The following is a 19,154-nucleotide window of genomic DNA, read 5'->3' as shown; positions in this document are numbered from 1 at the left end:
ATAAATTTTCCTTTTGCAGCCACATCCAGGGAGGTGGACCTTAAACTTCTGAAGAACATGTGGAACTGTAATCACAGGAACATTAAACTGCTTGGAGATGGTCTTATTGTCTTTATCTTTAACCTGCTTGTCAATCATTTTCTTTCTAGTCTCCTGACACAGTTTTCTTCTCTTTCTCTGGTCCATGTTCAGTGTTGTCTTCATCATGTCTCCAAATGGCACAATGACACATGTCCCCCTTTAAACTGACTGAAGACAAGTTTGAAGACATTTGTGATGCAGATTAGAGACACACCTAAGTTCACACGTATGTCCCTATTGTTCAGTTACTTATAATCTTTTCTAGAGGTACCATCATTTTTGTCCAGGCCAGGTTCTTTAGTTTTTTTGTTTTTTTTAAGAATTCTGTTGAATAACAATTCAAAAACAGTGTCTGATTTTCATTGGTTATTTTTCAGGAATTTTTAAAAATTTATTATTGCTTTTCTCAGTTTCAAGTTATTTCAGTGACCATTTTTGATTTTTCTTTCCTTACAATTTTGTCCACGTCTGTGTGTGTCTCCATGGAGTTAGGTAAGATCTGTGAAGAGAAGATTGGGCTTACTGTAAGAATGCCTGCTTTTCAATGAATTTTTAAGAAATAAAAACAGAATTGAATAAAAGCATGATGGGAAACTTGGCGCCATATTGTGTAACATTCCAGGCAAAGCAATAACATCTCCATGGCAACAAGCAAGTTGCAACCCCTTCACCGGATAAATGACACAGGGCTCCTTTAATATAAGTGTAGACTTAAATAAACACAGACATTTTGCTCATAATTTGACTTTTTCCTTATAATTTTTACATCATAAAAACTGCAAATTTAAGCATTATTTTCAGTTTTACTCCACAGAGACAGGCCTGCCCCAATAAATACTGTACTATATGGAATTATCGTTCAGTATATATGCAGACGTGCACAAGTAAAAATAGGGGACACCGGGACACAGTGGATCATGGGGCACAGTGAATCAGTGGTTATATTTTTATTTTATGCAAAGGAAATTTCTAGATGGTGGCAGCACAAGAATGTTTGGGGGAAGCCCTTTTTGATTTGATGGATTCTTGATTTGGGTTGAATGATTCAGGCAAAAGGTGAATGAGAATATGGAAAATATTGAGGTAGTTTTATAGTTGTTATCATGTAGAGTTCATCCAGGAAAAAGGTAAGCACATGTAGTTTCTATGCAACAGTTGGCCATTTGGTAAGTAGGTCATCTGATCTAAAAAGAGTTAATTTGGGGCACAGTGGATTGGGGCATAGTGGATCGCAATATTCACTGTGAGATCACTGTGAAAACCTATGTAAGTAAGCCCAAAAACACAACATTTCACAAGAACCACATGTGGTCAATAGGTGTACAAATTTAGTTTTATGTATAAAGCAAACCGGAGCAAAGTTTGGCACCTTTATATGAAAAAAGTTCAGGCAGACACCAATCTGTTTTGGCACATGTTTGCATTCATTTTCCAGCTTTAAAAGTAAGCATTTATTTAATTTACTGTATTCAAATAAATGTTATTGGTGATTAAATCTGAATCACTGTACCCCATGTACTGATTCACCTTACCCCAGTACAGGGGCAGGGTGAATCAAAAAAGTTTTCCCATTTAAATGCTTGTCAGTAAGGTAATAGGTAGTAGCAATTTTGTATGGACAACACACAGCATTACTTACTTATAATAAAAAAGAAACTATGCTATCATTAGTCTGTGTTACAGGCTGAAAAATAACTTTTCTGATCCACTGTGCCCCGGTCTCCCCTACTGTAATGATGCAAAAAATGCTCAAGTTAAAGTAACACATGAAAAAATTTACTGAAGTAAAAGTATTAAAATGTAAGAATAAAAAGTGGAAAAAAGAGGAAATTACATTATAACAGGGATCAGAAAATAGTGTAATATGGGCCCTTTAATCTTTGAAATTAAAATATATAAAAATACAACATACAATTCAAAACTGCATTCACGGTTTTAATGCATGATTCCAGTTACATAAAAAAAACAACCTTTCTGCTACATATTATTATTATTATTATTATTGTTATTATTATTATAGGATTGCATTCCATGATAGCCACATATACACTCCCTGTCAGTCTTCTGCGTGTTCTGTGAGGCTCAACAGCACTGCCTAGTGGTTGAAAGGAAGAATGCATCATAACTTCAGATCGAGGGCAGGGGCCTATATCGCGCGCTATGGAAGATTCACCATTTTAGTACATATGACAGGTTTTCATGCTTGTCTAATTATTACTTGGTACCTGTGTACAATGGAACACCTTTACCTATGGAACACCTTTTTCAAAAATTCCATTCAAATTGCAGGGACGATTTAAGGCCACCAAACACTACAGGATTTTTTGGTCTTAAACGATTTTTAAACATGCGACAAAAAGCGCACACCACAGACACGAGGAGAATCTTATGAGATTTAAACTCTCCGATCACAAAGACCCCAATGGGATTGGTCTGCGGACCACAGCATATAAAGTTGTGAGTGTAATTCGTGTCAGCTATTTCCTGTCTACAGTAAAACCACTAGCTTTGAGATGCTGAAGTTTTTAAAGGATCAGAGCTCTGTGCTTCTAGTTTAAATACAAGTCAGAACTGTGTTATTATTGTTTGTGAAATGTGGTGTAGTACTTCAGATACATGATTTTTAAAGCATAAAAGATTGGAGATAAAGTCCACAGGAAGTAGAGTGACTGTCAATCCGTGTATCATTCTTTCATTTGTTTTTCCAATATAAAACCAAAAAGAAGAATATGTAAACACAACTATTTTCTTCATTATTTGTTTCCAAAACCAAAATGAAACAATGGATAGCGATTCGTTTTTCAGTTTTCGATTTTGTTTTTAAATGAAAAATGGAAAAAACGGGTAACGGCCGTTTCCCATTTCCATGACTTAAACTGCGATGCTGGACTTTTGCACCGCATACGGACTGAACCAGAACTAAGCAAGGACTAACCCAGATCCAGGACCAGACCGGAACCAGACCGGGACTGAGACCAGGACCAGGACTGAGACTGAGACGGAGGCCAGACCAGAAGTGAAAACGGTTTATTCCTGGCTCAGTCCGTATGTGGCACAAAAGTCCGGGCATCGCAGTTTAAGTCATAGAAATGGTAAATAGCCGTTATCTGTTTTTTCCGTTATTCATTTAAACACAAAATCGAAAACTGAAAAAACGACTCATTATCCATTTTTTCATTTTGGTTTTGGAGACAAATAATGAAGAAAACAGTTGTTTTTTCATTTTCTTATTTTTGGTCTTATAGTGAAAAACGGATTACTATCACTTATTTGCAGCTTCACCTCGATCCGTGCGCTGTGTGGATGTAAACAGACACACGTGAGGAACTACTCTCGCCTTTTTACTTTTAAAGAACACCTTTAACTGGATTAATAGTAATTGTATATATTGTATAGTATAATAGTAGTATTAATAGTAATAATCCTATTGATAATGTGGATGAGAAGCTGCGGTTTAAATTAACCACTTTACGAAAGGTGAGAAATAAAGTCTTTATTTTAGCTATATCCTGAGTTTGTATGCATCTGTCACTCCTATGCCCCTGACGCTCTGTTTTATTGTTACCGTAGCGTTGCTGATGTTTGGTGGTTATGATCTGACAATGACACCACACACAGACACGTGAAGAGCGTAGAAGAAATCACACCCAAAATCTGGCATATTTTTCTGTAGTGTGTGGCAGAAGGCATTTTTCTGACAGTTTAAACCTTCATGCATCAAAATAAATGCATTATAATTTGACTAATTAAAGAAAATGATAACTACTGTGCAATTTAGACAGGTTTTGGCCCTTGTTAAGTAACTGGAGTAACTTAGTAACCTTGTCAGCTTGGTAACAATTATGGAATTAGGGTCTCATATCCACTGCCTGTGTGTAAAATTATAAACTTAACCAAAAAATACTTTCTGTCAAATATAGGGATGTAACAATATCCAAATCTCTTGATATGATATTTCTACAATACGCATGTCACGGTACGATATTTAGAGGTTCACAGAACTGTTACTACGCTACTTTTCTGTCAAAGTCCAAATAATTAAGATTTAAAAGTGCTTAATAACACTTATTTAATCAAGTAGACTGGACTGAAACAAAGCAAAGAATCATGGGATATGTAGTTCTCTCTGTTTTTTTAGTTAATGCTGCACCATAAGAATCAATTAAAGAAAAGGAACTTACAATTTGATATATTGCGATGGCCCGCGATGTTATTGTGAGACCTCTGACGGTACAATATCACAGTTATTGTTACATCCCTAGTCAAATATAATGACGATAACCATGTTTTTTTTCTTTTTATTAGTCTAACCTGTCATATGCACTTGAAATGAACACCAAGTTTGGTTTTGCGTAGACAGGCTCAGTAGCGCTGTACCATCAGGTAAACCCGACGTACTGCTCTGCCAGCATTCTTATGGGTCACCACTGCATGTGCGGGGGCTGCGGTTGCGCTGGGTTGCTGGTGCGATACTCGGTATGGAGCAGTGTGTTGCTGTGAGGTGAGTCGAGTCCCTGGAGCCAGTCCTGGTAGAGGGTGTGGATGGCCGGGTTGAGTTCGGGCAGGCGGACGGGCAGGCTGGTGTAGGCTTCCTCCATCTGCTGCACCAGGCCTTTGTCGATACGGCCCTCCTCCGATTCAGCCTGACCCCGACCACTCAGGCAGCCTGAGAGGGGAGGAAGAGAGGGGAGAGAGAGAGGGGGGAAGGGTATGTCAGGGCTGGTGCTACAAAGATGTAAATGTTTGGGGAAAAAAATTGGGACTATTTATATAAATGACAGATGTGTGTAGAATGAGGTAGATGAAAATTAACATTAACAAATCAATCAAATGCTAAGCTGGTACTTAACAATGTGGCAGAAGAGACACACAGCAGGGACCGGCCTGGAATGATGTCAGGACAGATCTGTTTCACTCTAAAGCTCCTCCATTTGGGGCTGAACTTTAACATGTCCAACTCAGGTTAAAATGAAGTCCAGAATTTCAAGCCAGCCCCAACAAATGTAAAATGCTTCTGGATGGAGCTCGCAAAAACACAGTCCAAATGACCAAAGAGGAAAAGCCTCTACAGTGTTTACCTGAGGTTTTTAAACTATTACAGATGAGTTATGACTTCCCTCCACACAAAGCGATCAGAACAAATTATAAATTAGGTAATAATTACCTCCGGGGCAGGATAGCACCTCCACCAGCTGGTAGGGCACTCGGCCTTTCTTCATGCGATGCACCAGAGTCTGGATGTTCCTAAAGCCATAGACCGCAGCAAACTGGAGCAGGGCTTCCCCATCCCGCTCCAGAGTCACCTCCTGGAAGTCTCGGTTTCTGCACACACATCGTTCAGTCAATATTCTGACAGGACGAGTCCATCTGAAGGTTAAGCATTTAGGAGGTTTCTTTGGTACTACATACTGTGCCCTTTACATGATGATGTCATAAACCAATTAAAATGTACTGTACGTACTGTAACAGCTGCTAGAGTAGGTGGAAAATAATCAGCACAATCTTTGATTGAAACATGATTAATATAATAATGGACTATTGTAAAAAAATTTTAATTTGGAAAAAAAAACTGTGCTTGTGTAAGTTGATTGCACCCATACAAGAGTATGGTTACTTCCAAATAATATCGTTCAAGTCAAAGTACAAAAGCAGTATTCCAAGAAATTGCTCAAGTATTTGAGGAAACTATTATTCAAGTAACAGTAATTGTATTGAGTAACTGTTTGAATACAGCATTTGATTATTATTTTGAAGATAGAGTTATTGGAAGGATGAAACATAATAATGTGGTATTTTCCAAGGACAGACTTAAAAATGAGACAAACTAAATGATATCTGAAGGAGCTCTGCAAGAAACACAAATGTTCAAATCATTTCATATTGTTACATAAAGCTTTTGTCATTTGTAAATAACCAAAACCTCTACTCAAGTAAGAGTAAAAGGTTTCTCAAGTAAATGGACATGAGTAAAAGCATTCTATGACAATACCAGAAAACAATCACTGTATAATGAAAGCAAAATATACATGTAATGTAAATACTGTAATTTTATCATTACTTCATTTGAAAAGTGTCACATAATTCATGCATTGACTGAGTCCATTGCCTTGTGTTTTGTTCAGTGTTTTACCTGAGTGTCTTGTAGGTGATTTCCTGTACATCCAGACCAAAGAGCTCTTTAGCAGCATGTCTGAAGATGTGCTCCAGGAAGCCCTCAGAGCCACGGCCCTCATGTCTGTGCAGATCTGCCTCTGCACCCTCCCCTAAACTACAACAACAGAACAAAAAACACAAGTCACATATACCAATAATCTATACAACCTGGAGGAAATACGTGATTAAATACATTATTAAAGTAAATATTAGAATTGCTCTGTAAATGAAGACCAGGAGTAGACTTCTTCCCGAGAAATCTCAGGTTTTTCAATGTGTGCAGCAAGTTACTGGAGATCTTTTCCCTGCGCTGTGGTGGCCAGCGCCCTGTACTTCACTGTGGTCTGCTGGGGGAGTAGTAACAGGAAAAGGGACATTGGGGGAGTGACAAACTGATCCATAAAGCTGTTCACGCTGGAGACATTTGTCACAGTGAGGGACATGAGAACGCTGGACAAACTGCTCTCCATCATGGACACTCCTGCTCACCCACTGCAACAGACTACAGACATACAGATAATACTCCCTACAACTGTACCACAACTCACCCACTGCACCAGACTATAGAGGGACAGATAATACTCCCTACAACTGTACAACAACTCACCTTTATGTAACAGATAATACTCCCTACAACTGTACAACAACTCACCCTTATGTAACAGATAATACTCCCTACAACTGTACAACAACTCACCTTTATGTAACAGATAATACTCCCTACAACTGTACAACAACTCACCCTTATGTAACAGATAATACTCCCTACAACTGTACAACAACTCACCCTTATGTAACAGATAATACTCCCTACAACTGTACAACAACTCACCCTTATGTAACAGATAATACTCCCTACAACTGTACAACAACTCACCCTTATGTAACAGATAATACTCCCTACAACTGTACAACAACTCACCCTTATGTAACAGATAATACTCCCTACAACTGTACAACAACTCACCTTTATGTAACAGATAATACTCCCTACAACTGTACAACAACTCACCCTTATGTAACAGATAATACTCCCTACAACTGTACAACAACTCACCCTTATGTAACAGATAATACTCCCTACAACTGTACAACAACTCACCCTTATGTAACAGATAATACTCCCTACAACTGTACAACAACTCACCTTTATGTAACAAATAACCCAAAATACCACATGAGTCACCCACAGGCCGGTTGTAAATACAACACAACTGATTAGTGAGCTTTATCTGAAATTTCATTTTATACTGTTGCTATTCTTTTTTTAATCACACTTGCATTTATATAGATATAAAATGACAATATCTTAAAAATATGTTCATTATACATGAAGTTTAGATAAGCGATGTAGATGATCGAGCTGTTTTTTTTAGCGCTTACCATTTATGCAAATGAGCCATGCGGTTTTAAGTTTTGTTTCTGTAAAACAGAAACAAATGTGCACAAAGCTGCATTAAAAGTTATGATCTCAAACGGGTTCTATAGTGTTTATGGTTTATATGTTGTAAAGTTGAGTTTAGTTATGCAGAAGATTTGAATTAAAAATCTACTGCAGTGTAGAACTTGACCTCTTGTATATAACTGAGATATTTGATTACTTATTTTCTATTTCATTTTGACTTTTACATATACATACATAATTATGCCTTATTTGACAAGTCTCTTGCTATTTTTTTGCTACTTATTTAGAATGTATTATTATGTCTACATTTTTTTGTTTTTGTTATCATATTATATTGTGATGTGTGAGCTACTGTGTCCAAATCATTTCCTTTGTGGATCAATAAAATTTGTCTAAGTCTAATGTCTAATTACGTTTGTATTACCCGAGCATAAGCAGCTCTCTATGTCATCCTAGCATGAAATTTAGAATTACGAAAAGTATTTAAATGCATTGTTGTAAATAATTAGGATGTTCGGAATATATAAGTGTGAAACAACTGGGAACCATTTAAAATGAAATAGTTCTGGTTCTTTTTACATTTTTAAGAAAGTAAAGATGAGGTACAACGTTGACCAGTGTTGCTGACCAATTAAAGACTCTAATCTTTAATTTGTAAACATTATGGCTGCTGGGTAAACGTTACAGCAGAACTCACATGTGGTCCAGTGGAGATGAGTCCAGCTCTTCCACTGTCACCTGCCTCTGCTCCATCAGCTCATAGATCTGACCTGTCACATAAACAAAGACATTTTAGCTTTAGTCATTAATCTGGATTTACATGTAAAACAAGTTATGTGTGAGTAATGTGAGTGAGGAATTAAGTAAGCAAACTTTACTTATATAGTGTTTTTCACTGATAAAAACAAAACAAAAAAATCACTTGAAAACAGTGTCTCAGAAATGAAATGTAAACCTACCGTAGTCAAAACCACTCAACTGAATATGGTGAATTCATATTATGTTGCTTTATAGTATATTATATTCAGGCTGAGATCACACATTAGTGAAAAAAACAGATCATTTTTGTGAACACATTTTGCACATTTCTCTAGATGTGATGTGCCAAATGTCAGTTCATTTGGACCAAAAACAAGGGACTAGATGGGCATTGTCGCGATGCCCATTTTGTCCAATTTTTCACCAGACCAATCAGTTCCATACCCAGTTTGGGAACTTTTCATCGATGTTTAGGTCCACAAAATTGTGATCGTTTGCAAGGCAAAATAATAATAGAGAAGAAGAAACCAGCGAAAAACAATAACCCTCGCCAGTTACTCTTTTACTGGCTCGAGCAAATTATACATACACGACCAATCAACAGTTTGGACAGTTCTTTATTTTTACTATTTTTTACATTTTGTATACAAATATATGAAGTAAGATATAAGGAATTATGGAGCAAAAAGCTAATATTAATAGTAATATTTTATATTCCAAACCTTAAAGGAGCCACCTTTTTCTTGTTGAAAAGTACATCTATTTTTTCTTTACTACATAATTGATGTCTTCTGTATGTATACAAAATGTAGAAAGTAGCAAAAATAAAGACAAAAATAAGACGTTGAATGAGAGGGTGTGTCCAAATTTTTGACTGGTAGAATATATAATGTGGAACATTCTACACAATAACATCTCCATGGAGACAAAAAGACCCCCTTCCAGAAAAGCTACTGTTTAGTTTAGTTTGCATAGTGCACCTTTTTTTCTTTTTTTAAACAACTTTTACAAATACTAAACTACAACAATAGAATTCAATAGTCTGCTCTAACAAACACTCTTATCTAGACAGGAATAGTAATAATAGTAGTAATAGTAATAGGAAGGGGCAGCAGAAGCAGATAAGTCAGGGCTCTGATAAATGTATATGAACCTGAGGTGAGGACACAGTCGACGTCGCGGCTCTCAAACAGACTGTTGTAAAACTCCTCCCTCACTGCCTCCAGCTTTTTATCAAAGCAGGGAGCGATCACCACATGGTACAGCTTCTCCGCACTCAGCTTCTGTGGGCCAGGAAACACCAGGGACAGGGACAGTCAGGGTTAAAACTACATCAGATAAGATGAGATGCATTTAGGTGCACAATGATAACGTACAGAGCTACTACAACACACTGCACTGGACAATAGTCAAATGAATTTAAATAGATTGAAATTAAAGGGCCTATATTACACTATTTCCTGATCTATACCATAATGTTGTTTAGTTTGGTGCTGAGTTTTATTTGATTTGCACATGTTTAACACACAAATCCTGCATATTTAGGCTGAGTTCTTCTCTCAAACTGAAAACACACTGTTCCACCTTGTGATGTCATGTGGTAATACAGGAAGTGCTTCACTGTATTTTTAAACTCCAAACACTTTAACTAGAATCATTTGAATAATTTCAGAATTGCCCATCTCTACTGAACAAAAGGTAAAAGGAGCTGTTAACTTGAAAACTACCACTACAGAGCAGTTTGAGCTTTGAAGATGTAGACAGACTAATAATAAAGGCTTATCCAAACACGAGTGAATGAAACTCGGCTGCGTGACAGTAGCTCAGTTGGTAGAGCATTTGTCCACTGACAGGTGATATGAATCCCGCTCTTGACATAAACTTCATGGGTTGAGTGGTCAGATCCACTGACCCACAGGTTGGTGGTGCAATTCCAGATTCCACAGATGAATGCTGCCATTTGCCACATTTACATGAGAGCTTTAATTCTGAATAAAACTCATTTAATTCTGAATAAAAAATTATTTTGCTTTAAAAAGACAGTAAAGTTAAATTACTAATAAAAATGATTATTCGGAATGAAACTTAATTCCAAAGTAAGTGTGTGGTTTATTCTGATTTTAAAGCCAAAGTAATTTATTCCTCGATCATGAAAACATTTATTCTTCTTAAAAATAATTGCAGTCGTTCAGCACATGCTCGTTGTGTCGCCCTTCTGACATGATCCGGACGATCCGGCTCCACCAGTCCTGGCTTCAGACTTTCATCCACGTCTCTTTGGATTTGTGAGCGGGATGTGGGAGTAGGCTGAGATAGAGCAGCCGTTGACTCAGTTTGTCTTCTTCCTCCCTTCTCCAACACTGTTCCCTTCTCCTCTTCAGCTGACAGATATAAAGCGTGATGAGAGAATTCTCCAGCTGCTGCACAATTATCATCGGAACGACTGCAAAAAAAAGTTTGGATCGCGTAACGGCAAACCAAGATGACAAAAAAGCCAGCAGCAGCTGAAGTGTGTGTTTTCTTCCGGTCGATGTAAATACATTGGTGTCTCTGTCCAATCAGATCCTTCCCCACCCCCAGACGTTGAGTAGAATTAATTAAAGACGATTTAAAGAGTTTTACATGTAAACTTCAATTCGGAATGATTATTTCCATGTAAACTTGAATGAGAATATTTTAATTCCAAACTATTTAATTCAGAACAATTAATTCTGAATTAAAACATCATGTAAATGTGGTCATTTTGTGGCGAGACACAAACAAGATCCTCATCAGCACTAGGCTCTCTTACTGCCACATTGCTGACCTGTCGATTACAATGTGCTTTATCACTGAAATTGACCAACGCAGAACTTGTGATCTATCTTTCGATGTTTAGCACAGCCTTATTTATAATATAGATCAGAAAATAGTGTAATATGTGACTTTATGTCGTTTTGCACACTATAGGAACACTATTTTTCACACAAGTCCTAGCCGTATAATCCTGACTACTTTTGATAACTGCCTGGGGTGCACATAGGTACCTGCTGTTTACAGAAGTAGTCCTTGATGAGGCAGCCCATGACCTGCTGAGGGGAGCGGGCAGTGCAGATGTGAGGGGTCACCAGGCTGCCCAGAACGCGCTCTGCATACCGGATCCACCCTGTACACACACACACGCACGCACACACACACACACACACACACTTTATACTTCAAGAACTTCAAGAGTACTTCACAAGGCACCATAAAATGAGATCTGTAGATATGAATGATTTAGGAAAAAGATCTACTTGCCAATTTTCAGACAAGAATTGCGATTGTGAGTAGATTTGTGATGTACGTTTCATTAATTGGATTCTACTTTGAACACGCTCTGAAAACTGAACTGTCAAATGAACTATTTCAGAACATGTTTATACAGACCTAAACTGCAGGGTTAACAGTTTTTATGCACAATAAGACAGGAGATTTTGTTCTTTGTGGAGGAAATTATAGTATGTCTACAGTAAAACTACAGCCTTAGTGATTTGTCATTTGTGCCCATTCAAATTGAGATTTCATTTCTATTGTGGATAACTTTGCAGCCGAAACAAGATTGAGATTAAATGACATTTTGAAAGAAAAAAATTTGCAATCCCGTTTACAATTTTGGCCTAATATTTTGTTTTTTTTTATTATAGCACCACATTTTGGAACTTTACTTCTGGAACTTCAAGAGTATCTAATCACTTCATTAAACCCCTCCAGGAGGAGTAATATTTGAGAAAGACTGAAATACGAACAGATAAACTAACGAGAATCCCATGCATTTCAGAACATTGTTTTATAGAGGTCTAAACTACAGTGTTAGCAGGCACTACACAGTAGGGTTGTGCAAAAATATCAAAATATCGTTTAATGTGATGATACTAGGGATGTAACAATAACCGAAATATAGTGATATTGTATCGTCAGAGTTCTCACAATAATACCGTGGACCATCACAATATATTGAATAACAAGTCTCTTTCTTAAATGAAGAGTTATGCAGCAATAGGTAAAAAAAAAAAAAAAAAAAAGACCGAGAACTACACAGACCATGATCCTTTGCTCCATTTCAGTGTAAACTACAAGAAGAAATAACAGTTCTAAGCACTTTTAAGTCTTAGTTCTTTGGATTAAGTCTTGTCAAGGCATTTTAAGAGGAAAAAGTAGCGTATTAACAGTTTTGTTAGCTTCCACAAAATATTGCAATAAATATCGTACCATGAGATGTATATTGTGAAAATACTGTGCCGAGAGATTTGGATATTGTTGCATCCCTAATTGTGAGCCTCTCCACCGTACCGTGAAGTTCATGCAGTGATGATATTGTTACACCCCTAGATGATACAGTATCGATATCGTGGGCTGCTGTATCAATATATCGCCAAGAGTATTTTTTGGTATAATTTACTAAATTATTTTGTTACAGCTACAGTTTTGTTGCTTGTTTAGTGGAAGGAAACCTATTTATGCGACACATTGGACACATTCACTGTTTTGATGATTAAAATGGGAGTGTTTCATATTCCCTCTGCACAAGAAATGGTTTAACAAATACCTTTATTATCACAGCTATCATTTATCCATTATGTTTTATTGAACTGTATCGAATTGATTTAAAATACAGTTTATCATATCGAACCGAAACTGCACTGTATGTGTATATGTATCGTATCGCGGCCTATGTATCGAGGTATGTATCGTATCTGCAACCAGCCCTACTACACAGTAAATAATAAAGTAATAATAATCAGATCACATAGAGACACAAGCTTATTAAAGCATTGCAGAGGACATTATATAATTAAAGTTGCACTATGCACCTGTCTATCTCCATTAAAACTGCACGATGCACCTGTCCATCTCCTGTCTAACTTTGCCAGAAATTTTCCAGAGACAAGCAAGTTACAAGTGAGACCTGTGGAGAAGTGACCATCATGCTATTAAAACTACTTCTAATTGAATAAATAAAAGATAGATAACTTTAATACCATACTGTTGAACATTCTAGGCAAAGCAGTAACAAGGAACTGGATCAGGGGTGTCAAACATACGGCCTGGGGGACAGATCCGGCCCTCCAAGACCTTTAACCCGGCACTCGGCTGATTTTCTACAAAAATATTTTTATTATATTTTCTATTAAAATATTGATAATTTTCTGTGGTGTTTATCACAGCAGCGTCTCCAGCGTCTCTGTACGTGGCCCCTCCCGCCAGAGCAGCACAAATGAAGACTTGCCTCTTTCCAAACTCTCTTAAAGGACGATCGTTTTGACTGTTGACCGTGACACCCTCATCAGAAAAATGTCCAACATGAGAAAAGTGGAGCCGAGTGCAGGATTTCCCAAGAAAAACTGACTTATTCCTATTCGCTTACAAGTCAGTGTTAAAACATTGTGTTGAAATTGTATTTTTCTTAAAGTTTCAGGTTGTTCATAATATAATATTTTGTAAAAGAAAGATTTGCGTTTCTCTGCACAAATATTTCAACTTATTATTATTTTTGGGGTTTATATGCCATGAGTTTTCTGATCCGGCCCCTTTGGGATCAAAGTAGATTGGATACGACCCCCAGACCAAAATGAGTTTGACACCCCTGAGCTAGACAGAAAGCAGGCCCTACAGAAAAGTTAAAAGGTGCAGATTTAAATAATTTCAGTCTTTGTTATTTATAGCTTAATATGTTTAGCTATAAAACCCTGGAATAGAAAACGTTATAATGTTGACATACAAAAGTCTAGCTACACTACAGTGTCATTTTCTTGTGCTATCTAGATTGCTTGGGAGTGGTAGAGAACGGCTCCCTATCTCACTGCACCAGCCCTGACTACATACAGTACAAAGATGTCTGACAGAAAAGTTTACGTTTACATCCATAGAGAACTCAGAATGTGCAAAACAATTCAACAATGTAAATTCAAATAATCTTTTCCTCAAAGCCTGTCAGACTCTTGTCCCAGTCTACAGCAGGCCAAAGAACCAAAAAGTAACAAATGCTATTGGTGCTATGAAATGTTCAGGTGTTTTAATTTAGGATTGGTGCTAAAACATTGCAGCTATAATTAGTAATAATAAAACACAGCATATCAGCACAGCATACATACACACTTTTGGCTAAGATAGATAAGCTACATATTAAATCTACAAATATACATTGATGCTCAGGTAGGTTTCACTTTCACTTTCACTTTGAAGACCAAAATAAAACAACATATTATGCTAGCCCGCGGTGGAGGGGTTGTAGTTCATCATTGTTGCTAATCTGAAACGAGTACATGTACAAACACGTCTACTATTTGCCTGGCTGTGTCTTACCTCGTGTAGTTGAATGCCTCTCCTGGTCTGTTCCTAATGTACTGTATTTTAAGGACTGTAAGTCGCACTTTTTCATGGTTTGGGTGTTTCCTGTGACTTTCACACTAACAGCGGCGAGAGTCTGTAGTCTTTTGTGGTAGGATCTGCTGCTCCTATTACTCATGTACCACTGTCAATTCGTCATTTACTGCATATGCCAGAAAAAGCTGCAGTCCTGCTGCAAGTAGAGAACTATTGAGCCAAAAACGGTAATTGAGCAGCAGAGAAAGTTTGGAGTGAGTGAGAAACTTGTAAGGGACTGGGGAAAAGACGGGATGAAGAACATAGGACTTCAGTGACACTAAACCCATCCTGTCGGGATTCAGAAAGGCCGGAATAATTCTAACTGGAACTGATGCTGAGTCTGACAACAGCTACACAGAAGAGGAAGCGGCGCTCTGTTTACCTCCAGAGGTCACGGAGTTGTTCAGAAGTGACACCGAGGATGAAGAATTCAATGGATTTAGTGATTTGGAGTGAGATGGAGAGTTTGGTAAACTTGTTCTGTTGTTTATGCTATATTTATCTGAAGAACTGTTCATATGTGACGTTAACAGTCTGTTGTTCTCTATTCTATAGTTATTACTAGAACCTGGCTTTCAAGATGAAATGTCTGTTCCTGATCTCTGATTTTATAAAATTCAATTACCCCAAAAAGTGCAACTTATATATGTTTTTTCTTCTTCATTAGGTATTTTTTGGCTGGTGCGACTTATACTCGAAGCGACTTATAGTCTTAAAAATACGGTAAATTGGATGTTGGTTAGATGCCGTGGGTATCAAATATGTGTATCAGACTATCAGGGTATGTATCAATGCATTTTGATAAATCTGTTTTAAAGGTGAACTGTGTAACTTTTTTGGTGGAGGGTCTGTCAAATGTGTTTCTTCATTCAGATCGTCTGGAATGATTCACAGTAAGATATTAAACCTTTCCATTCTATTCTATTTTCTATCCTGTCTATATTTTGAGAAATAAAACTACCAGAACTGAATAAAGGTGAGGTAGAGCTGTTTAATGTCATACTATGGAACATTCCAGGCAGAGCAACAGCACAGTCATAGAACCAAGCAGGTGACGGAGCTCCAACAAAATGTTACATATTGTACCTAGTGTGCATGTAAACATAGTGAGTAATCCCAGAGTTTGCCCTGACAGGTGTCTTACCCGGGCAGGAGGAGGTGAACATGGGCAGGGCGTGGCTGTCGTGGCTCCTCCTGCGGTACCTGGAAATGAACTCCCTCTGGCTCTCTAGTATACTGAAGCCTGCAGCCAGAGTGGTGTCAAAGACGAACGCTACACCTGCGCAAACACAATAAAACAGACAGTATAATTATAAGATGTGATACAAAAGGAGCAAAATGATCAGGTGTAAGTTCAACCAGACAGTAGTTCCTGAGCTATTTGCTGATATCACCCTGCCTGCTGATGTTGCTTCTTGACTAAATAAAGTAAAGAAAATAAACCTTTTCAAATCAATGGCAAGCCCCACAAATTTATCTTAAGGTGAAGATGAAGTTGGTGGACTGCTACAAATACCTGGGCATCCATATGAACAAAAAGCTGGACTGGAGGGACAACAGTAATGCTGTGAAAAGCTCAGGTCTTTCAATGTGTGCAGCAAGTTACTGGAGATCTTTTACAAGTCTGTGGTGGCCAGTGTCCTGTACTTTGCTGTGGTCTGCTGGGGGAGCAGCTCCAATAAAACTAGTCTTATACTATACTATATTAGATAATATTATATTATAGTATATTGTGATGTGTGAGCTAATGTCTCCAAGTTTGTTAAAGTCTAAAGGCTGCCACACACTACAGGATTTTTCTGTCTTGAATGATTTTTAAACGTACAACAAAAAGCGCACACCACAGACACGAGGAGAATCTTCACAGCACTTGTTTTGCGGACTGGGTGTTATTATTGGCAGAGGACAAATTCTATGGATAATGTGGATGAGATGCGGCAGTTTATATTTACAACTTTACGAGAGCTGAGTAATAATTATTTTTGCTATTTCCTGAGTTTGTTTCTTGCGTCCATCACTCCTCTGCCCCTAACGCTCTGTTTTATTGGCTGTTGCTGTAGTGTTGCTGATATTTGGTAGTTATGATCTGACAGCTCAGAGTCACACTGACACCACACACACACACACCCACACACACACCCACCCACCCAAATACACACAAATACACACAAGGAGCACAGCGGGTTCAGAATCGCACACAAAGACACAAAGTCGTAGCCAGGCTGGCGCCACCTAGTGCCTCTACTCAATTTCATTTCTCTCCAGCGACTAGGACAGGAATCAAATACACTAGACAGTTCACAAAAAACCCCAGAAGTGTGAGTCCAGGAAACAGCCAATCAGCAAAGAGCCATATATTCTGTTTTTGGCAACGATTCCCAGGATTGAGGATTTAAAGCTGTAACAGAAAGAATGTTTGGTGAATTTTATCAAGGGGAAAGACGTTATTGCCTTTCTTCCTACGGGATTTGGGAAAAGCTTAATATATCAGTTAGCCCCGTTCGTGGAGCATTACATACGTCACGACCAAATAGCAGCGACTGATTAAATTAAAAAAGTGCCCACCTACTGTCAAGCGAACAAATTCTAACACTGTGAGGTCAGACGGTTTCCACAAAGTAAAACCGATGAAGAATCAGACTAATAAAGTCGGGCCACATCTCCCCAAACTCGGGGAGAAGAAATCAAAGTCAAAATTGCGCAAAGTGTGGCAGCCTTAAGTCTAAGTAAAGATCACAAATTAACTTTACACTTTTGTAAAAGTAATAACAAAATGTATTTATCTGGGATTTAAAACAGTTACATGTTAGTGTCACATACAGTCACATATAGCTCTTCCATTTCCATTGTTCCTCATGAGTTTGTTCAAAAAGACAAATCTGATGCACAGACAGTCTGACACATGGACACAGACTGGGGCATCGGAAAAAATACTGATATATCACCCATTTCTAAAACAAACACACTCCCTCTCCCCTCCCTCCTGTTATTTCAGCTACAGCCATCTCTTCTGGTTAAAATGCGTAAGGATGAGTGGATTTTACCAAGCTAAGACGGTGCAATTCTTCAAGATCCAACTTTCCAATGGTCAATCTTTAGTTTTTTTTTGTTTTGTTTTTTTTAACTAAAGCCAATCCTCTATCAGCAAATGTATGAGGCAGAGTTCAGGTTTCAGAAGAATACATTTCGCTGACTAAACTCTTAATCTCAGCTATTTAAACAGTTTTTTATGAGAGAAACAAAAAATAACATTAAATCGAAATTTGAGGAAAAACACAATTACCTTGCCATATCACACAGATGTACACTGAGCCCTGTGTTTTTCTCCAACTGCTAAAAAAAGACAATCTCTCACCTAAACTTTTTAAGAACCCGCAGAGTTTTTGTGTCGCCTCGCTGATGTCCAGTCCAAATCTGACAGCAAAGAAGGGCAGAGACTGTGGACAGACCGAGGCCACCAGGACCTTATGTTTGGAGACGTCACATTTCTGAAACAGAGCAAGACACAATACAATTTTACCCTTTTTAAATGTAATGGTTTTCCAGGGGCAGTTTTGCCTCATATTTAGATATTTTTTAGTAATTTTGAGTAATCCTTTATTAGTCTATCTGTTTCTAAAGCTCCAAATGCTCCGTTCCTATCTTTTTGAAATGAACAGCTCCTTTTACCTTTTATTCAGTAGAGTTTGGCAATTTTAGAGCTGAAATCATTCAAATAATTCTAGTGAAAATGTACTTTCCACATTACCACATGACTAAAATATGCCTAAATATGCAGGATTTGTGTGTTAAACATGTGTTAATGAAACAAAACACAACTCCATGAGGAAACATTATCACATAGGTCAGAAAATAGTGAAAGATTAGCCCTTTAATGAATGGTACAGCACAATACAGAGAAAAATACACACTTTGGCAAAACTTTACAAAGATGTGTGAATCTGGAACAGTATCCTGCGTTTCTGATTTCAGATAGGCATGATTGACAGGTGGATTAACCAATCAGAGAGATGCATACTCCATTTAGACAAACGTGCAGCTTGTAAGTAAAAAAGAGAAGCAGAACAGATGTGTGCAGAAGCAACAATCGAAGCAAGTCAAAGTTATATATTCTGTTCTGAATGATACAAGCATTTTCATTTCAATTTTCATTTTTAGCTTTAGACTATACCAAGAATGTTGGATTATACAAAAGTATTATTGAAGTGGAAGTAAAAAGTTTTTCACATGATTAAAAAAGTAATAGTTAAAAATATTTGTTTCGAAGAGTATTGAATAACCTCAAAAAATTTATGATTTAACATTGGCAGAAACAAGATACAAAAATTCCAGTATTGAGAAAATACTGAAAATAATGCAAGAAACTGGA

The 19,154-nt window shown here is 37.5% G+C and overlaps 1 protein-coding gene across 3 annotated transcripts in view; it reads right to left on the bottom strand.

Moving 5' to 3' along the window:
• Positions 1 to 2,002: 2,002 nt before the first annotated feature.
• The window catches only part of narf (nuclear prelamin A recognition factor), a 25,754-nt gene continuing 8,602 nt past the window's right edge, over positions 2,003 to 19,154 (bottom strand). For all 3 annotated transcript variants that reach the window (XM_055150260.1, XM_055150261.1, XM_020919244.2), the window contains 8 exons: positions 18,141 to 18,273; positions 15,930 to 16,064; positions 11,425 to 11,543; positions 9,552 to 9,681; positions 8,337 to 8,409; positions 6,212 to 6,349; positions 5,246 to 5,403; positions 2,003 to 4,747 (listed from right to left, as the gene is read on the bottom strand). In XM_055150260.1, coding sequence (XP_055006235.1) covers positions 4,503 to 4,747; positions 5,246 to 5,403; positions 6,212 to 6,349; positions 8,337 to 8,409; positions 9,552 to 9,681; positions 11,425 to 11,543; positions 15,930 to 16,064; positions 18,141 to 18,273 — 1,131 coding nt within the window. In that variant the 3' untranslated portion in view covers positions 2,003 to 4,502. The remainder of the gene's footprint in view (positions 4,748 to 5,245; positions 5,404 to 6,211; positions 6,350 to 8,336; positions 8,410 to 9,551; positions 9,682 to 11,424; positions 11,544 to 15,929; positions 16,065 to 18,140; positions 18,274 to 19,154) is intronic.

This window comes from Boleophthalmus pectinirostris, unplaced genomic scaffold (genome assembly GCF_026225935.1).
Source record: "Boleophthalmus pectinirostris isolate CB_2022bp ecotype Guang Dong unplaced genomic scaffold, ASM2622593v1 HiC_scaffold_14, whole genome shotgun sequence".
NCBI lineage: Eukaryota > Metazoa > Chordata > Actinopteri > Gobiiformes > Gobiidae > Boleophthalmus > Boleophthalmus pectinirostris.
The sequence above is the reverse complement of the archived record's forward strand: the minus strand, read 5'-3'. Positions and strand labels throughout refer to the sequence as shown.